The 22,351-nt window shown below is 41.3% G+C and overlaps 1 protein-coding gene across 2 annotated transcripts in view; it reads right to left on the minus strand.

The window, feature by feature from the left end:
• Positions 1 to 22,351, minus strand: part of grik4 (glutamate receptor, ionotropic, kainate 4) — a 194,165-nt gene that overhangs the window by 89,234 nt on the left and 82,580 nt on the right. For both annotated transcript variants that reach the window (XM_072462977.1, XM_072462969.1), the window contains exons 3-4: positions 15,232 to 15,396; positions 9,212 to 9,309 (exon numbers count right to left, since the gene is read on the minus strand). In XM_072462977.1, coding sequence (XP_072319078.1) covers positions 9,212 to 9,309; positions 15,232 to 15,396 — 263 coding nt within the window. The remainder of the gene's footprint in view (positions 1 to 9,211; positions 9,310 to 15,231; positions 15,397 to 22,351) is intronic.

The following is a 22,351-nucleotide window of genomic DNA, read 5'->3' on the forward strand; positions in this document are numbered from 1 at the left end:
ATGGGAAAGAGTGTCTGCAGTGTCTGCCAGTTTGGGCCAATAGACTTGGTTCACCATCTGGCGGATCACTAAGCACGGACAAAATGTATGGTTCATGTCAGCAAAACAGTTAGATGAATGAATAGAAATGAAGGTTTTGTGATTTTTGTCGTGTCTTTGTGATTTTAATGATTTTTTCCCCCATTTTATGTGAAGCACTTTGAATTGCCTTGTACACGAATCGTGCGCTACAAATAAACTTGTCTCAATAACGTGATATTACACTCTGTCTCATGTTCTGTCTTTAGAGTTTAATTTCTCAAGACACAGAGGCAATCCAATAACAGAAGTATTTAGATTGTTCATTGTCTGGTGGTCCCTGTAGGCTATAAATATGTTGTGTCCATTTGAATCCACTCTAATTAAAACTTCATGAATGACACTTCTCTGGAAAGGTGCAATGTTTTTCACATCCGTGTTGACAACTTCACAGAAGGAAAACTGGCAAATTAATTAAAGTTTGACAAACACATAAAGTATGAAGGGAAATAGACAAATATTGATGGAATGAGGCAGTAAGTAAATCTGAATATTATTTTGGTAGCTGAATTGATGTACGATGTAGTCAAAATGTATTGTTTTGGGAGACAATAAATAATCTATAATTCACTCAACAGAGAACGTTGTATTGGTTCATATAAGCTGCAGTGCACATAACAGTGAAAGAGCAGAGGGGATGTCCATAGTGTGTGTGTGTGTGTGTGTGTGTGTGCTTAGTGTGACAGAGAACCCGGCAGATTGCACACAGAGCTTTGACAGGCATTTAATGAGGAAGCTCTCTGAGGACACTGACCCAATACACGTACTGCAGCACATTCACTCCAGCACCCACAAGAAACAACCTATGTATGACAGGGGAATTACCTCAGACCAATTACACACTGCATTATACTCGCCTTGATTGCCCTGTGATTAACTCTGATTAGGACGAGAAATAAAAGGCACATTTCCCAGACTCAAGCACGTCCACTTCAATATACAACTTAAAACATCACGTATCCCTCCGGTTAACAGGAAAGATAACATTTAAGGGACACAGATCCGGGCAGGCATTAGTTCGGTGACCTTGTTCCGAGTCGGAGCGATGGTGAAAGCTAATTTCCCTTTACATTTGGGCCAACAAGCTGCAGTTGCCTTGGCTGTGGTATTGACACGTACCTGAGCTGCTACCAGTCGGCTGTGAAGCTAAATGGTGAGCGCGGGGAGGGGGTGCGTTGACAACATGGAAAGGGCGATCTGCAACACTGCCATATGGAGCACGAACACATAATGAGCAACTACATCTGTTTGCTTGTACTCAAAGGGCCGGCAGCATAAAATGGTTCAATAGCATCACAGCATTTTTTATGTTGTGTCATGTATAGCAAGAGACGATTTCCATCAGTTCCGTTCAAGATCAAAGATTTTCTTAACATTGCTCATTAACATTGTGACGTCAACTAAAGCACTTTTTTTTTAGCATAGAGAAGCAGTTTGGCATAAAGGGATAACTAAAACTCAATGCAAGTACACAGTGTGGACATTAAAACGCCCCCAGCAGCTTGACATGCAGCAATAAACACAAGCTCGCCTTCTATCCACACCCATTTTCCTCTTTCTAAAATAACAACGTCGCAAGTCAATGCCTGAATGCATATGCCCCAGACAGACACCATGGAATAATGAGCGTTACCTTTTTGTGCTTATGAGAAGAAACTGAGAAAACCTTCAATGAATCCATTCTGAGCTAATCAACCGCTGCAACAGCTGCACCAGTAGAACAGAGGGTACAGAGCCTGGCGTCTACTGCGGTTCAGAGAATGATGCTGGCCACTGTGCATTAGAGAACAGATGCTGCTGCAAACACTGTCTATCAGTTAGCAAACCCAATGCCAAGGAGTGAATGGCAAAGTGGTCTTCTTGGCGAGGATGGGATCAGAGATGGAACAGGGCAGGTGCTGGTCTATTATGTGTTCCTAATCCCCTTTCGAACCAAAAGGGTTATAGGGGATTTGGTGAGGGCGGCTGTTGACATTCACAAAAGGCACAGAAAACTCCCCAAAACTCATGGGAAATAGATGAGACAACACAGATGGAATGGGATAGCACTGTGGACTCGAACACACCTTGGGGCTTGGCCGTGCCCATGCAGCCAGATCTCTATTTGTGCTGGTAATGAGACAGCGGCTGGTCCCTGCGGTCAGCGCCAAGGCAGACCAGTGATAAAGATGAAGTGAGCGGCAGATCCCATGGTGCCTTTTAGGAGAGTGGAACATTGACCACCAGATCTCTATCGCATTGATCATCCCGTTCACACAGAAAAAGTGCATTTACTCCCGAGAATTTTCCATTTTCCACTGTCCACTGTCCACTATCTCGGTTTTTAAAAAAAGAAAAGGTTTTTCACAACTGCTATTTTGCAAAAAAGAACACAAGAACAAAAATTAATTATCTCAAACTGATACATTAAGATAGCATATGGTGGAGAGCCCAGTGTGAGAATACTTGAAGCATGAAAACACTTGTCGGTGGAGTTAGCTGTGAAATTCTAGAGGGACATGGACTGTTTTAATCTAACATTGTTCTTAATCCAACTCTGGGACTCCTGCCAAATGTTCAAATTACTCCCCACAAACAAAGAACAGCTCAAATTTACACAGTCAAACTGGCAAGCAGCTAGGTTGACAAATTCTCCAAATTTGGCCTTTGCGCTCCACAAAAGATTGGAGATGAAGGGAACGTAATGGTGGCTGATGAGTTTCTGTTCACAGTGAAATGAACTGGAGACACAGCATTAATGTGCAGCTGGCCTAGCAACAACAGCCTCTCCCTCCTCTCACCAGTCTCAAATGTCATAATTGCCATGACTAAAACCAAGACAAAGGCAGCCGGTGATACGGGGCGCAGGCCTTTTACAAACCCTTGATGACGACTATCAGCTAAATGGAAATCTATTTTGCTCACCGCTCACCTGGGAGTCGCCGCGGCGCCTCGCTTTCATCTCTGTGATCAAATCAAGTGCGTTTCCAGGAGACAAGATTTGGATATGCACATGGGTGTTGAGCTGCTGCAGTCTTGACAAGAGCGATCAACAGGGCAGCCGGCCCGGGGTCAGTGAGGTGCACAAAACAGCTGTGTGCCTCTAATTATGATCAAACGGCAACAGTGGGGCACCTGGGCTCTGTTTGCACTCTGAAGATATGCATGTCCACAGCACAACAACCGAACAGAATGAGCAGAGATGTGACTACATACTGTACATGTGGGTTCGGTCCTTGGGGGGCAGTAAATAATATGAAAAACTTAGTATGATAGCGGTTCTTCCTAAATCAAAGGTAATTTGTTTAAGGGGCTGTATCCAATTTTCTTTTCCACATGTCATAAAATACCATTTGTCTTCCCCCGGTACAGATATAGCCTATTGTGAAAGCTGCTCGACTTGCAAAATGAGATTGAAGTGGGTTTCCTGCACTTATAAAGTGTCCACAAAACAGGAAGTAAGGCTGGTGAACTATTAGCATTCCAGTTGTTGTTAACAATAGTGTGAGGGCAAAACTTTGCTCTGAATGTCTTATAAAGTTACGGTGAATAATTGGGACGCTAGGAAGGCGTTAGGAAAGTGTTTTAAAATGGACCATCTTTATATAGACTTGTGAAAAACATATTAACAGACCTTTATTTTTACTTTTAATAGTATGACAAAGGGGGAAAGAAAACAATAGGATGAAGAATGCTGTATTATATTATTGATTTATTGAATGACCTATCGAATCTGAAAAACGGCTAGAACACACATTTTATTTGTGACATTTGCAGCGAGCATGTACAGTATTTGGCTCAGAGTTGACCCACCTGCCGTGTTTCAGTGTTCGGCATAACTCTATCTACAGTATTAATACTCCGTGGTCAGAGTGGATTTGGCGGGTGAACTGCCTTATCAAGTCACAAAAAGCAAAAAGCCGCTGGACAACCTGCCTATTTAAATCTGCTCGTACATGCAGGGTAGAAACATGAACTCTAACCGGGATAAGTGAGAATATGAAGTGTGCTGGCCAACACGGATCAATAGACACAAAAATCAATGGGTTAATTTCTTGTGAATGTGCGGCAGTAATGGCACAAATGAAGCGAGAGAGCCGTGAAATCTGCTCTGGCAAAAGCACGAGGAGAGGTTCTCAAATTTGTTCAACCTCTTATTCATGAGCAATCATCTGTGCATCGGCTTTGTCTGATGGCCCCACGTAACAACGGCGGGTGTGTGTGGCGCTGCGTAACAACGGCGGGTGTGTGTGTGGCGCTGCGTAACAACTGCGGGTGTGTGGCCCTGCTGCAGAACGCTGGTGCACTTCATCTGCTGCTGATAAAGTCATCTCCAAAAGACACAATACCGATAAACTCATTTTTTTTTTAGCGTCAGTTTCCTGTCACTAGGCTTACTATGGAAAGAGCCGTTTTGAAGAGTGTATAAAACAAATAAATTAGCAATTTCCCCATTATCGGCCATGTTCAGGGATTCGGATGTGGACCCTTGCACATAGACACAGATGCATGGTGTGCCCTGTAGACCTTAAACTCATCCCTTGCTCAAACCCTGTGAAATGCACTAAATAAACTCTGTATTCCTTAAACCAGATGGTCGTGCCAGCCCAAAGCGACCCTCAAACATCAGAGCTAGCGTTAATATTCATTGGCCGTCATATTTGAATTATACCGGAATGTGTTTACTTCTGCCAACATGGGACGATTGCACACTTTATACTTTATGTGAGTGAAAGAGAAGCTTTGGGGTGATCATTTGAGCATGTATTGAGCATGCGAATGAAGCCGGTGGCAGCTAAAAGCACTTGAATTAAGATGACATTTAGAATGTCGAATTAAGCTTTAATTGCTGACATTCATACACATTTGCAAGGGTCTATTAGTTTAAATCTATGCCTTTGTTTTGGACTAAATGAAGCACAAATCTCGTATCAGTCTTCGCAAACCTATTCTAACTCCTGTATTCATTATGTCTTGAAAATTGGAATACCTCAAAATGACCTTTTTGTCATGCAACATTGACTGCCTAAGATACACCACACAGGGATAATTTTATGACTGCTGTAAATATTACAACACAGTTGCTCATCGTCGTCGTGGATGGGATCTGAAAATGAGATTGAAACCGAGGCAAGGATTTGAGCGTTTTAGGCCCAATTCTGATGGCCATTTGCAGATCACAGCTTTGATACAAGGAAAAGAGTGTGAAAATCCAATAGACACTAACCCAAACTAGTGAAGAAATGAATGTACCAACAAATGCCCAAACAATAAATATTATAATAGTATTTAATATATTGCTGCCTGATTGGGATCTATAGCTTAACCCTGAAGTTGAAATGTATTTATAGGTGATAATAATCTGCCCTCCAATTATAACCCTGGCCTCAATCTGTAGAGGTATGCAAACAAACTACAGTCACACACTCCACAGTAAAGCCCTTTCCGCTGATTGCACCTGAGAGTGGCCGTGTTGCCTCCTCCGTCACCCGTGTGTAAGAGCAGCGCTGGAACCTGGGGCGTGATTGATAGGGAGTGCTACATGATGTACCGATCGCCTAGTGGGCTTCGTCAGCCGCAATATTGCTGCCCGTGTTCCAGGATCCCAGGTATCTGCGCCATTTCCACACTGAGCTCCTCACGCACACACACACACACACACACACACAGACACACACAGACACACACACACACACACACAGACACACACACACACACACACACACATACACACACACACACACACACACATGCATACAGGGAGAGAGGAGCTGCTGTGTTTGGCTGTTTACATTGCATCGTATCACATATGCACTGTCACAGCGGATATATAAGAAGTTCGACTCCCTATAACCATAAAGTGCATCTACAACATACTGTCTATACTGCATTTTCTCCTGGAAGCGTATTTATGACACCAGGGACAACATATTTCTAAATCAGTGAATACTCTTGTCACTCAAAACACGTCATTCAGTCAGGATTAGTCACTTGTCAGAAAATGTAGTTACAACACATTTTGCTCATACTGTCGGGCCAGAAACAAAAAATTAACAATAGACCACAAAAAACTTCCAGTAGCATCTCAAATGTAGTTATAAAATATGCCTTGGAATTTATACATATACAGATAAAAGCATATTATTAGGGAAACATCCGTCACCGTAGCATCTGGTTGCTGATAACATTGCAAATAAGAACGTAACGCTGTGTTCGTTCTCTTGGTGCAGCAGATGAATCATTATCCTGGAAGCCTTATGCTAGTTTCACAGTCCAAATTGCCAAAGCTGTAGGTATTTTATAGAAAACACGACACCTGATGAATACAAAGGTTACAATTATGTTCTACTATTCAATGTTATATCCATACATTGCAATAATGCTTAGGCTAGCACCCATAAAAACTAACTCAAACTCAAATGTTTTGTCCCGCAGGCATAATTAAACAGGACAGTGTAGCATGAAATTGAGATGAGAGAGGGCAGGACATGCAGGAAACTCAATGGAGCCGAGCAGCACAGCAAATCATATTTCATGTAAGACGTAGACACTCTTCACACTCTGTTTCCAGCGTGTTGAGTGTTCACAAGATTAGTTTACAAATCTATTAAAAAAACTGTTTAAAACATGTTTATCTTTACTAATGAATTTCATACATCCAACGCACGGTGGACATCTCATTAGAGCTTTTAGAGACCTAACTCTCCCAGGTTCAGTGTTCTGTACAGAGGAGCTCAAATCTGGCACAGATTGACGTGTGTTTTAGTATTGATTGATTTAGTTGATGCATCTCCTCAATCCACAACTATTCCAATATGTTTTTTAACCAAATGATAAATAAATGGATCTAAAACTAGTGAATATTGTTATCCCAGGAGGTTGTTGGCATCATTGCTTCTTTCCATGACGATTCTGCACATATATTACAGTATTCAGCAGAATTAGACTTTTCCTTACTGAAAACATCCAAATCAGTTGACTTTTTATGCACGATCATTACAAAATGACCAAAAGTAACATGTGACATTTCTTCATCGTTGCCTAATCTCTGGATCTTCTCAGACATGAGTGGATTGTTGGGCCACCTGCTCACAGCCAGCAGTCACTACTCATGCCCCTGTTGTTCAGATTGTGAATTGCTTCTCTGTTCCACTGAAGGTAGAAGGTGTTTGATTTATTGGAATATCGTTTGCGCATACTTCCACTAGCACAGCATATATTATTTATAGTCTGATATGACCTCCACTTCCTAACAGTTACTGTTCCACTGCTAACTTGATTTATTATTCTTTTCATAACATAATCATATACAGTATGACACTGAGGTGAAACAATTATCATCTGTAGAGAATGTATGATGGACTAGAAACAAGAGACAGAGACTGAATTTAAAGTTCAATCCAAAAACTTTCCACCAAATGAATCACTGCACAATAAAAGAAAAGAAAAGAAATGCTCCACTTACAGTTAGACCATTTTACAATCATCCGTTCCTTTTCTCTACAATTAACACATCACACACAAATGCAAATGTGGAACGTCAAGAACGGCGTGTTCTGCAGAGCATTGTAAAGTTGAGCCACATAAAAGCAGGGAGTGGGCAACAGACCAGAAACTTGAGTTCAAAATAGGTTAGAGGCAGTTTCTCGCTCTTTCATATCTGCTGTGACTGTGCTTCAAAGTAGCACCAGACAAAAGAACAGCTCCCATGAAAGAGACGGCTGTGTCCTAAATGCTGGTATAAGTTTTTGAGGACATGTTGGCTCCACTTCGCCACTTCACAAATCTATCTTTACTCTTTGCGGGGTCCTTAAAACTAAAGCACTGCCATATTGTCAGCGTAAAACAGTTGTCGACCAAACCTCGCAGCCACAGGGAGCCCATGTGTCTGCAGGTAACACAGCACCTCCTCATTAGAGAATGGGCAGCACAGACCAAAGGACAGTCAGGGGCCAGGATGGTAATGGGGTCTTTTTTAATAGCCGCACTGATCAAACCAATTCTGCTCTCCAGGGGGAAATTGTGGCTATGACAAAAAAGTAAATCTTCCTATTTGATTGCCACAACAACAACAACAAGGGCAGGGTTAGAAATATGTACAGCACAATGCGAGAGAGCAAAAAGTGAATGCAGGAAGTGAGAGGAAAAGGTAATGTTGAATGAGCTCCTTGAGCTAAAATGAAGGTGTGGTCGAGGAGCGTTGAGTATTGCACATCTATTATGTATAATTATGTATAAGTATAACGATCCAGGACATTTGATTTGTTTCAACACACAATTCTGCCATGATTCTTAAAATAATGAAAATGTTAATGTCATTGTTCCCATTTTGGAGACAAAATACAAGCAAAATAATACATCTGGTGTGTATAATTATTTTTAGCGCAAGTGATAATAGGTGAATTGCACAACTGTAGCGTGACCCTGCCTTGGTAACGCAGCTACAAAGCGTGCTCAGCGGGATTTCATCAGGATTTGTCCAGGCGCCGTTTTGATGTTGTTTCCCATGATCAAGATGAATCGAGACACGTGTGCGATCCATATTTACACCCCTAACATCCATACAGTTTAATCTTCAACATTCCAAATTACTATTGAATTATTAGGTTTTAGAAAAAAACGTAGAACACATAAGAAAAACAAGACAAGGAGAAAAAACATGATTTTTTTTTACATAGTGGAAGAGTTTGATCAATATTGATAAATTGTCTACAAATTTGTTTAGTGTGTTCTGCACTGTGTACCTTCTAAATATATAAAGCCATATTAGTGTCGAATTATTTAGCGTCGTAACAAATACATTTGCATAATCAATTCACCGCCCGTCCAGGATGTATCAACGAAGGACAATATTTCAAAGAGAACTGGGAGTTTTAATGGGCAAAAAAACCAACCTTGTTCTTTTTTCTTTTTGCCATTAGGGGCTCAAAGCAGCAAACACAAACTGCTTCCAGATAATGAGGGAATAGTGGAAATTAAATGTATCAAATCACTTTTGGCTTTGGAGCTTCAGCAGTTGTGACACTGGGTGGTTTTCATCATCGCTAACAAGTTGTGCTTTTCCATCCCCTCTCAATCGCCCCAAAAGTCACAGAGCTGCTAACGAGCGACAGACATTATTCCACACTTTGTATTTACAGTGTTTGAGACTCACCTCCTTTTCTCCACAGATATTGCTGATGATGGAGTTGGAGGCCGGGCTGGCAGAGGGCCCGAGGACCGCCACCACACCTTTGGACATGATCTGGCACACTGGAGGGAGACGAAGGAAAAACAGAAATGTTAAAAAAAAAGTGTTCACAGATCAGATTGGTTTTATTCACGTTAAAATGAATGGCTGTTCAGTATGGCTGTCCTTTGTTTTTGACCCAATTCTCAATGACAAACTGTGGAAAACACGTCAAAAGCACGGAGTGACCCCAAGGGGATGGGATCAATGCTTTGAAGTTGATGATGAGTCTTCTTGCAGTGAGGCAAGAGTGCTGACCCCTTTTGCAAGTGTGTAGCCTTTGAAGAAATACCAAAATGAGCAGTAGAAATGTGTCTATTGGAACATTTCTTTACCATGGACCACTTCTGGATGAATGAGGAATTATATTAACATCTGCTGTACGATTTGTGGATATTGGGCGCACGGTGGCAGAGCGGTGAGCGGTTCTTTCCCAGTTCTCCGGGTTTCTTCCCACCATCCAAAGACATGCATGTGTTGGGCAAAATTGGCAACTCTAAATTGGCCCTTGTGACGCTTGTCTGTGTCTCTCTGTCTGGCCCCGGTAGAGCGGTAGAAAGAAAAGAAGAAAATAGAAGAATGTATGGTTTCTCAATATAGCCTTTTTTTTAAATACAGTATTTGTTTGCAAGGATTAAACAACAAAAAAACAATCTGTGAGTGATAATATTTTGAAAACGACATTCTTGAATACAAATGTAGGCTGCAGTATTTTTCCATCTCTGTCAAGCACAAACACATATCCATAGACTGTGGTCAGGCAGAAGGCGATGGATGCTCATGCTGAGAGTTCAGGACAGACAGCAGCTGGAGACAGTGATTCATGTCTCGATGGGAAACTGAACCAGCGTTTGGTGGTCCATTGCACAAGGCCAAACGTATTTGTCTCTCTTTAATATGCGTAATATTATTGCATACAAAAGTTCTCTGGCCTCTGATGATGAGAGCTGAAATTGATTGGAGGGAAGTCTGTGACACTAATACAGCAGATGGAGCCACAAGTGAACGACAAACAGAAAATGGCACAGAGAGTGAAAGACAATATCCATTTGAACATTTGCGCATTAGTGCCATAACATATATCCAAAAAAAGACACAGGTATCTCCTCCGGTTTTTCATGTTAGACCTTTACAAAGGCTGATTTAAAGCATTCCCTTGTAGAGCGGAATCCTAGTTTCAGTCTGAAAAATTCCTTTTTAACTGTGTTTGTGTGGAAGCATAGACTTTAATCTGGCGTCTAATTAAACTTCTTCACTTGATGACGTGAGTGCTCCTTGGGTGTTTGTGCAGAGTGTGCTTGTGTCATACTAATTCGCTGTTTGATTATTGGAGCAAATCCAGTGTATTAACCCTCCACTTGTGTGAAAAAGCAAAGGGGATCCATTTTGCAGTCTGTGTGGTGAATCCAGAGGCAGTGAATCGAATGATTAATAAGTAATCCCTGAGTTTCCCATGGGGCCTGTCAAACACAGCCACACTGACATCAAACACAAACATTTGCAGTACATGCGCTCTATTTACGAGATTATGAACTCGAATGGTTTTGTCCAGCCTCCGGTTCTTCCCTTTGTGCACGACTTTCACAATGTTCCTCTGCAGCGATTGCACGGACCTGTCCCATAGCCATCAAACAGAGAGTGTGCCCCCAGGGTCAACAGGTCACATACTGTCAATTTCCTCACACTCAATGTTCATTAAAGGTATTGGCAGCTCTGAAATAAATATGGGTGTAATGACTTTGACCTGAGAAGAGCCTGACCATTTATGTTTATTTGATGTTGAATTTACAAGTCAATTTCATGTTTGAACATCAATATTTTATATGCTCCTTGAACCTGGAGTACTTGATAGAAAACACTACCAAAGAAGGAAGTATATATTTCAATCTAACTAGTTCCTAGCACGGCAAACTGAGCAGAACCCGTCCATTGCAAACTTGTCTTCAGAATGTGGTTTATTTGACTTGATACCCCTAAATCTGGTCACTTTCACATCCAACAAAACACAGCAAACTGATGTTAGGAGAAAATGTCATGTAACTATAAATGTATTCTTCATGTCATTAGCTAAAAGTGTCCCAGAGAAAGGATGACTATTGCCTCCTCGCCTAATCACACATATCTTAAGCTAGACCTTGGATGTTTATGGTGGTTCTGTGTCTGTTAAACTTTATGATCATTCTTATTCCTTCAGCCTTGGTGTTCTTTTACTTCTCCATGAAGATCCACCTTCTGAAATAGACAACCTCTGTTACATTTTGTGTTGAAACTAAAACACACAAAAAATAAAATGCCCATTAGGTTTACAAAACCACAATGTAACTGCTGCCGGTTCTGTTTGTTTGCAGTCCTGAAACTTGGCAAATTACTGGCCAGAAAGGATATTAAATATATGCCTCATAGATAATGGCGCCTTACGGAGCCCACATTCAGTCTGCTTTTCAAAGAGGCCCTAGGTTAGAAGCATGTGAAGCACTGGCCGCTGTGGCTGTTTGCAGAGGGAGCTTTTTGCAGGTGGCCCAGTGTGATGGGTCCATAACTGTGGCCACAGATCCAGGAATAATTCCATTTCTGGCCCTGTAATTGTACACAGCAAACTTATACATACCAGTCACTCCCAGCATGTTCTTGGCAGCCAACACCGAGCCCAGAAGTGGAAGGGTGTTTTGAAGTAATTCCAGCAGAGGCAGCCCACTGTTATTGTTATTGTAGTGAATCAAGCTTTTCTGTGCTTTTATGAAACGCCAAATCCATTCAATCCTTTGTTAAAAGCCTTTAAAAGCTATAGCATGTAACCTTTATTGGAAATTCACTCATCTATCCTCCAAACCACCGGAAGAACAACATTCGCCGAGTGATTTTTCGAGACAAGATTGCTAAAAGTATGCAGTTTATGGTGTAGTAAATAGATCCCGTCGTGTCCGCGTCAAAGCACAGCGAGCAATGCATACATATTTAAAGATTCATAAGCATTTCTCGTCACGTTTAGCAAGCAGTCACTCATTTTATACGTGACGCTGCAGATTGCCTTAAACTCAAACCGTTTTACCTCATCCACCTGACATATTAAATTGAACAATATCCCGGAACAAAATACTCGACAACACGTCCTCCAACTCCTGCAGCTATCAAAATATGACAGCTCAATTCACGTCCCAGCACCAAGCCATTCTGTCATCCTGCCTTATAATTTCTCAGACAGGCTTTTTCAGTAGACTTGGAAGGGAATGTGCTAGATACAATAAATAAAAGGGAAAGTAGCATGCCAAGAGTGAAAATCACAGGCTGGTAAGTTCAAAGTAGGGCATGTTTTGGTGTAAAAGATATGGATATGTTAGATATTCTCAACACAACTCAGTAAATTTACATGCTGGGACTGTGAGAATTGCAAAACCTGGCAAACTATATCTCTTTTCTCAATGTTGAAAATCAGGACATTCGAGTAAGAATTTTCTAGGTGTGAAATATCTGTATCACTTTGCACTTTTTGTTAATGCATCCAACAATGAAGCAATCATTCATTTTCTTTAATTACAAGAAGCAAAAAGATGAACTAAACTAACTAGCCAGATTGAGAGAGCGTTTTTGTCTTCAACAAATCTAACAATACTGAACTTATTTTGGTTTTAAGGCTGTTGCTGTAGAATGCATTTATGTATATTATCACCATAATCCAGCACTGAGAAAAGAATTGGATATATTAACTGTTTTCTACAATTGAAGGACTTTTTATTTAGAAAGAAGAATGATAATCTGGCTTAAAATGTATCTGTCAGCTCTTGTACGCATTAGTGGAAGGAAAGTTTATCATCACACCAGATGCTCAAGTATTTGTTCGATCACATTCCCATCGAGCGTAAGAATAAATACACTACTTTTTGTCTCACTAATGCACCTTTAGGAGGACAGCATTGTAGTATTTCTACTAGTCCAAGTAGTGTAGTGTTAATTTGTCTGAGGAGTTATCTGGGGAACCCATTAACTGCATTATTTATGCAGATAACAATTCTCAAATCAATTCTAATTAATTATTAAGTTAATCTGAAGGTTTGTGAGAACTTAACCGTGACAGTGACCCCTTTTCTAGACACTTAAGCAACTTTTTAACGAGATACATTTTTTCTAAATCTATCTAGTTGTGTGTTAGAGTTAAAAACAACCACACTTTGTAAAATTTGTTCATTTTAATATTCCCAATTTAAAACAAATTAGAACATTATTGCCAGAAAACGCTGCTAAAATGTTTCTTTACTGTATGGGTTTTTCGCACAATTGAATATTGCATTACAAATTGGTCAATGACAAACCCATTGAACTGTTATACAAATGTGCCTTAAAAATATTAAATAAAAAACCTTACTCATATCATAATTGCCTAACACTAATCTAAAGTTTTGACAATTTAAAGAAATTAAAATTAGCGTGTTAAATTGAGATCTGGAACAAGTAACCAGACAGAGTACCCGAAGCTTCTACTCGAGGTGATTGTGCAGTTCCTTTGAGACGCACAGAGACTTGGAACAGCATCGCAGCCGCTATCAGAGACAGTCTGACATTAAAGTCATTAAAGAGAAACTTCAAATGTTTGCTGAAGAGGGACCAGGTCTGTAATCATTGATTCTGAAGTGTTAGCGTATTGAACATGTGTGCTGTGTATTTGTTATATGTTTTCTGTCCTGACCTGCCCGGGAAAACAGATGGAAAGTAGTAAGCTCCGTCTGGCTTATTTGCATTGTTTGTTCATTAATATCCATTAATATGTCTCATAAATAAATACATCGAAAATCCAAAAATATGACCAGAAGCAGGGGTTGTGTGATCCAGGAGAAAGGTGGGCCTTAGATGGAGCCTCCAGGGTTCAGCTCTGCAGGGGTCATGTTGGGATGGACATGGGTAACTCTGGCAGGAGCTCTGGCTCTGATTGCATCAGGCTGATAAAGGGCTGCATGAGGGCCACTGGCTTTGAATTTTCCTTGGCTCTGATGATGAAGATGCAGTCACTCTGATCCACAGATGAGGACTATCTGAGGATTGTCCTGGATCAAAATGTTGCTTTGCTTGAATGTTTTTCAGTCAAATCAACATCAATCTGATGGGCACAGCTCACTTGCGAGAGAAAGAATTTGTCCCTTAGTTTAGCTTAGCTTAGTTTAGCTTAAATGCTGGGACACAGTGTTTGTCTCTTCTCCCTGGTCATGGGTCTTTTCTCCTCAAAGACCTGGATGGAACTGGTTTAGGGTTGGCCAGTTTAGTGTGTTTCAACAAAGCTGGTCACTGGATTTGGATGACAATATTAAGCCAATTAGCACACATCCTAGTGCACTACTCAGCTGCAGCCGTTGGGAACTTTCCGTTGAAGTGTGTGCTTATCACCATGTTACAAAAGTATGCAGATTAAACATCTACAACACATTAATTCAACATTTTAAATTATTGAATGGACTGAAGCATAGAATCGTATTATCTACATTTAAGTGGATGCTACTATGTTTAAAATGACTAATTGAGTTTATATAAATTGTAAATTGAAGTGGTCCAAGGACAGACCCCTGAGGAACACCTTTTGTAACCTGTAACATAAGCAGATACAGATTGAAAGCCATCAGCAGAAACAACCTGAACTCTATTTGTGAATCTGCAAACAACTTTTTAGAATTTGTATTGAGCTCAATAGCATCCAGACAATCCAAAAGAATACATTGATCTACAGAATCAAAGGCCTTTGAAAAATAAACAAAAACAGCAGCAAATTATTCATGATTGTCCAATGCAATAGCGATATAATAACTTTGGTAGCAGCTGTGATAGTACTGTGCCATGGTCTAAACCCGGGCTGACCAATTTTGAGACACATTGAGACACATGTACGATGCATGTTGTGACACTGAAGAATGATGATGCATTGTGTCTGTTACACCCCTATAATATAAATAACATTTACTCACTGGTCTCCCCCATTTCGTATTCACTGTCTCGGAGCAGTTCAAAGATGTCCACCTCCAGTTTGCTGGTGGTGGAGCGGTTGCTGCTCTTGTTGATGCTGTCTTTGGCCAGTGTGATGGCCAGGCGTTCTCCTCTGCTGCACTCCATAGGGTCGTCCAGGATGGCAGCTGGAAAGACACAATCAACTTGAATCAAAGAAATAGACCACTCACAATAATCATCAGGAAGAGAGTTCATTCCATTCTTTGCTGCGTCCCAGGAATGATGATGCACTGTACAACTTCCAATCATTCAGAGTGCCAAAAGGAAGATTTTTGTTTATTTTATTTTATTTTATTTTAGTGCCCCCTGCTCATGGTCTGATTAAAGTTTGGATGTTTGAAAACTTCACATTTTAATAGTTGCAGCAAAAGAGGAACACCAGTGATTAAGAAAGCAGGCATTTGTATATAATTACACAGAAAAAATAAATAAGCGTAGATGTTTCTATAATCAACACACTTTGCATTTCCTGTATAGTAGGAGAATGATAACTGATATGGATTAGTCCCTAAAGCAATTGGCATTGACTGGACAAAACAAAATATGCTTAATTCTAAACGCAGCAATAAGAATCCTAGCTATCCTAGTTTACAAAGGGATTTTTTACCATGATGAATTACAGGGTCTCTGCAGCATAATTCGGCTATTAATAATGTCAAGCAACAGTACAACATATTTATCTCTCTGATGTTTATTGGCCATAATACAACACACAGTCGGCTATTGCACAAGGGTGTGATTTGAATAACATTTATTTTGTCGCCTTTTTAAATGCAAATGACTGTAAGCTAAGAGTGAATGGACTTTCTCAATGTCTCTGATGTCAAACAGATGACTGCAGATGTATATACATGATAAAGGCAGCTGGTGCTGTGTATTGACTATAACAAAACATGTCGATAGCCAATAAATGATGTCAGCCGGGGTCAGGCGTGTAACTCAGAGCCTAATCATATCAGTTTGGAGAGCAGAGTCACAGACAGTAGTGGAGCATGTTTGGGCCTGACCTTTTCCCGGCCGATCACACAGCTGAACAAACAAGTGGCACATGCTCAGTCATCTAAAAATCCAAATGTCTTAACGCCACAGGCCCCGCTCTGCCACAAATGAAACATGATTCTGTTGTTGGAGGCACTGTGTGGAAATGGGAGGAGCTGGTGTTTAACCTAAGCACGGTTAACACTAGAGAATTGTATTACAAGAAAGATTTTACACAGCACAAAATACTTTTTTGGGGGTGCACTGTGGCAGAGCGGTTAGAGCAGTCGGTACCAAAGTGGGGGTCGTTGTCCTGGACCTGGTCGTGGTTTAGTCTGGTTAGATTGGGACACACCCATCTCAAGGACATATGATCCAATCACTGTGGTGTGCACACATCTCTGATGACAACCATCTCCAGGGGCTGAGAGGCTGCTGCAGTCTGGGGGTGTGCGCTGGGGGCATCATCCGCTCCCGTGGCTCTACTGCAGCCTGCCCTCGTTTATGGATCACAATTCAAGACTATTAGCAGAGATGTGTGCGTGGACTGCACCATATTCTGTGCTCAGCGCCTGGTTTTGGACCTGGTTTAGTCTTGGTTTTGTCCGGGCAACCTGGGATGAAGGTAAGGTCTCTGCATTATGCAAAAACAAATAAAGGTGAGTTAAATAAAGAAACAAGATTCCGAGGTTGCATTCCATTGTTTTATTTTGTGTATTTATCTAATTCCAATTTTGGGAACAAATAGAAAAAACAAACTATTTTATTGCGCACTTCTTTCTTTGCCTGGATAAGAGGCCATGACAAACATCACACACAGATGGTGCTTTTGAATTGGTCATTGGTTCAAACACAATTTTTTTGTGCAGTAGCTGGAGTATTTGTAGTCTTCATAACATAACTCAAAACATTTGTTATTTTCTCTGTAGCAAAACAAGAATCAGTTTATTGTATTTTTGTTTTATAAGAATCAGATTCAGGTTTGACTTTGCTGTCCCAGAGGGAAATGCATCTTAAGAACCAGCTTAATTTCAGCTGTGCGTAAGAGGCAGGCAGTGTTATTCAAGCCAACAAATTACCTTTACATGTTTATCACACCTTGGGCCTGATGTCTCAACCACAGCACGTTAAATTAAATCAAATGGTTGATTGCTGCCTGTAGATCATTTAGTTAGATTATTATACACCAGCTAAACTTTGACCAAGACTCCTGGCTCATTTCGACACTGCCTTTCTGTGCATACACGAAGCACTTGACTTTAAGACTCCATTTACGCTGACACAGTTACATTTACACTCATTTTAAAAGGTTTTGAGACATCCACGCAAATAATTATTCTAAAAATGATATGCCTGGATGTCTAAAAACCTTCTTCAGGGTTTCCGAAGAAGCTTCCTAGTTGGGAAAGGTAACTGTTTAAAACGAATTAAGTCCAGTTGTATTTGTTTAACTCTTTTTAGAATAAAAATACCCGCAGGTCAATCGTGTGAAGAAAGAAGTGAACCCTCCACCCATCTACCGGTATATTTCTTGATTTTCTCATCATGTTTTCAATGTGCATTGCAGTGTAAACGTTATTAGATTAGCATCTGAAAAAGCCATGGTACTTTCTTTATAGCCATCTGCATGCATTGTGACCCTCTCTAGTGGTTTCTTTTGTCTATCACATATAACCTACACTTTTGTTTACTTCACAGCAGAGCAAAAAAGCCCTTCCACACAACGCACATCAAAATTATTTTTGTTTTTGTTTTTACGAGATCAAAAACAAAAAAAAATCTCTCAGAATATGCAACAAATGACATGTGATGTTTTCAGTGTTTCTTCTTCGCGGTCTCTCACAGGCTTTGACATGTGAGTGGTCAGTACATGACAGTTTGCAAACAAAGACGGTTGTTTTCAGAAAAAGGTACAACATAAGCTGGCCCTTGATCCATCAAAGCATCAATGTGGCCCCGAGGTAAGACGAGGCGGATATGACTCTGTGGACTGTGAAGAGCAGGAGACAAAAGAAGTGATGGAGGATTCTTCAGACACTTCAGGACGTGACCTTGAGGGTGTGATCTTTGCGCAAATACTATATCTAAAGCAAATATATTCCCCCTTGTTCTGAATCATATATTGCACCCATATACAGCATTTAACTGTTAGTCTAAATAATAACTCCACTTTGATTTGGTTCATTTATTTCGTGAACACCACGTTCCCGTTAGCCACACAACCACGTCTCCCTCGGTCCCACCCAGACACGTATAACAGGTAAACAGAACAGTATCGCCCCCTAGCTGTCAGGCATGAGACGTGAAACTTAGAGAAGTGAAACTTAAGAAACTAACAAACTCACTCTCTTTATAAAAACAAAAAAAACACACAGCAACACAACATAACATGAGTGTAAGTGTTGTTGTTGAACAGTTATTTAACAGTCCAATGTCCTTCATGGAGAGCCTTAAGAAGTATGGCCGAGGAAGCTCCCCTTTTAGTAAGGCAGTCTGCAAGCTATGAAATGGCCCCCACCTATGCAGAGGTGGAGTGAGGGTGCTGACAGAGAACCTGCTCCACGCTCTGAGGCATTGGACTGGGCCTGGACAGGGTCCTGAGCAGATAGTTAGAGAAGAGAGGAATGAGAGAAGAATTGCTGCTCCCTCAGCCAGAGACCGAGCCAATGTTTCAACATCAAAAGCACCACAACCTCAGCCTCCACCAAAGGATTCATCAGCAGCTGCTCCACCACCACCAGCAAAGGATTCAGCTCCAGCTGCTCCACATTCACCTCCACCGCCTCCAGCAAAGGAACAATCTTCAAAGGCCTTGGACCCATCTGTGACAAGCCCAACAACATCCCTGTCATCGCCCCTGCCTTCACACCAGCCCTGGGTTCCCCCTGCAACATCTACTCCCACTAAATATTCATCATTCTCCTTCTCATCTCCACTCTCACCCATGGGCCTTCCCAGCCATTTTGAAAGTCTGATCAAATCAGGCATTAAGATGGCTCCACTCACGCCCAATATAGCAAGGGCTATGCCGACTACACCAACAAAAGCCCCACCACCCATCCCCCCTCGCCTCTCACCTGGTCCCAAACTCTCCTTGGCTACAAAAGCCCCACCACCCATCCAACCTCGCCTTTTACCTGGTATCTCCCATAGCTAGGATGCACTGGGTCTCAGCGTTGCCGGGACTTATTGTCACATTAAAAATCAAACCAACCCGGGGCCCTATGTAAAAAGAGCCCCCCCTAGTGCTATTTCTGTAGTCACATCATCACACAGATGGAAAAACAAAATGCGAGTCAGGCCCAATCTGAGAAATGTGATTCATATTCCCTGTGAAAAGATAAAGCCCAGTCCCACTGAAACTAGTCTGAAACTTGCTGTGCTAAATGTCAGATCCTTGTGCAACAAATCTCTCTTAATTAATAATTTTATTTCTTCTTATAATCTTGATTTTATGTTTTTAACTGAAACATGGCTTGACAAAAACACAGGAAATGTAGTTCTGATAGAATCTGCTCCACCCAACTTTAAGTTTGAATCTGAAACACGAGAAAACAAAAAAGGGGGTGGAGTCTGTGCTGTCTTTAGAGATGAAATAATTACCCGCAGGTTGTCTTTTGGGGTGTTTTCATCATTTGAGTATGTATCCTTTAAAATGGAGCTAAAACGGTCTCCATCCATTCTCTTCATTGTTTTATACAAGCCTCCCCAGCACTGCCAAAGTTTTATTGATGATTTTACTGAGATGCTTTCAGTCATATGCACAGACTTTGATGGTTTGGTCATTACAGGTGATTTCAACGTGCATGTTGATAAAGTTTGTGACAGAAACGCTAAAGAGCTTGATGCTGTCCTTGAAACCTTCAGTCTTACTCAGCATGTGAGAGGCCCCACCCACAGCAAAGGACACACTCTAGATCTCATAATTACAAAGGGGGTAAATATTTCAAATGTTAATGTGATCGATGTTGCTCTGTCTGATCATTTCTGTGTCTTCTTTGACCTGTCTGTTTCTCCCAAACCTCCGGTTGGTCCTGCAGTTGTTCAGAGGAGACACATAAGTGATGGCACAGGTGCACTGTTTATGGAAATGATAAACTTTGAAAATGTCTCATGTTCTAATGTAAATGATTTGTTGAACTCTGTTACATCTAGTGTTTTGAATGTTCTGGACACCATCGCCCCTATAAAGGCTAAAATGGTTAAAAATAAGCAGAAGGCGCCGTGGAGAAATGATGATTCGGTCAGGGCACAGAAAAGGGAGTGCCGCAGGGCCGAACGGAAATGGCGCAAGTCAAAGCTCCAGGTTCAAAAAGAGATTTACAAAGAAAAGCTGAACATGTACAACCTAATCTTATGTAGAACTAGGGAAAGATATTTTTCTGAAATAATTGGAAGCTGCAGTAACAACTCGCGTGTCCTGTTTGCCACAGTAAACAGATTAACAAACCCTCCAGCTCAGCTGCCGTTAGAACTCATTTCCACATCCAAGTGTAATGAGTTTGCATTATTCTTTAATGACAAAGTTCAGGGCATTAAAAATGCTATAAATCCCACAATGCAAAAAATTACTCTAAAACCACCAAGACACTTAGAGCTAACTCACTTTGCACCAGTAACTGACAAAACTGTCCATGAGATCATCACCAGTCTGAGTTCATCTACATGCTGCCTTGATGTGTTACCCACCAGATTTCTAAAGTCTGTGCTGAACAGTTTGTTAGCACCATTCACTCACATAGTTAACATGTCGCTTCAATCTGGAACATTCCCAATGTCTTTGAAAACTGCGGTCATAAAGCCTCTCCTAAAGAAGAGCAGTCTTGATGCCGCAGTACTGAGTCATTACCGGCCCATCTCTAATCTGCCATTTTGGGGCAAAGTCCTTGAAAAGGTTGTTTACCAACAGGTCACAGATTTCCTCTTAATAAACAACTCATTTGATGTTTTTCAGTCAGGTTTTAGACCACATCACAGCACTGAGACTGCTCTTGTCAAGGTGACAAATGACATCCGCCTGAACACTGACACGGGCAAAGCCTCAGTCTTAATTCTGTTAGATCTGAGTGCTGCTTTTGACACTGTCGATCATGGGATCCTCTTACAGAGACTAAAAGACTGGGTGGGCATCACTGGCACTGCCCTAAACTGGTTAAGGTCCTATCTGGAAGACAGGAAGTACTTTGTTGAAATTGGTAGCTGTGTCTCAGACCACATGACCCTGACCTGTGGAGTGCCCCAAGGGTCAGTCCTGGGTCCCCTTCTGTTCAACCTCTACATGCTGCCGTTAGGTCAGTTGATACGCAGTGAAAATGTGTCCTATCACAATTATGCAGACGACACTCAGATCTATGTTTCACTATCGGCAGGTGACTATGGACCAGTAGATTCACTCTGTCACTGCATCCAACAGATCAGTTTGTGGATGCAAAACAACTTTCTCCAGCTGAACTCAGACAAGACTGAAATAATCGTTTTTGGCCCACAGAAACAAAGAGAAAGTGTTAGCGGTCACCTCCAGAGTCTCGCTCTAAAACCTACAAACCAAATTAGAAATCTGGGGGTAATAATGGACTCAGACTTGAACTTTAATAGTCACGTCAAATCAATAACATCAGCAGCTTTTTACCATCTAAAAAACATTGCCAAAATCAAAAATATAGTGTCAAAACCAGATTTAGAGAGACTTATCCATGCGTTTGTCTCCAGTAGATTAGACTACTGTAACGGCCTGCTCACTGGCCTCTCCAAACGAGTTGTAAAACAGCTGCAGTACATCCAGAACGCTGCTGCTCGGGTCCTGACTAGAACCAGAAGGTACCATCACATTAGTCCTGTTCTCAGGTCTCTGCACTGGCTCCCTGTGGCTCAGAGAATAGACTTTAAAGCAGCTCTGCTTGTGTACAAGTCTCTCCATGGCCTAGCACCAAAGTACATCTTGGATATGTTAGTGCCATATGAACCATCTCGGACTCTGAGGACCTCAGGGACCGGCCTCCTGCTGGTGCCAGAGTCAGGACTAAACATGGGGAATCTGCGTTTCAGTTTTATGCAGCTAAAATCTGGAACAATCTTCCTGAAGATGTGAGACAGGCTTCTACT

The sequence above is a fragment of the Eucyclogobius newberryi genome, unplaced genomic scaffold (genome assembly GCF_026437365.1).
Source record: "Eucyclogobius newberryi isolate DKJ021-1_F unplaced genomic scaffold, fEucNew1.0.hap1 SCAF_10, whole genome shotgun sequence".
NCBI lineage: Eukaryota > Metazoa > Chordata > Actinopteri > Gobiiformes > Gobiidae > Eucyclogobius > Eucyclogobius newberryi.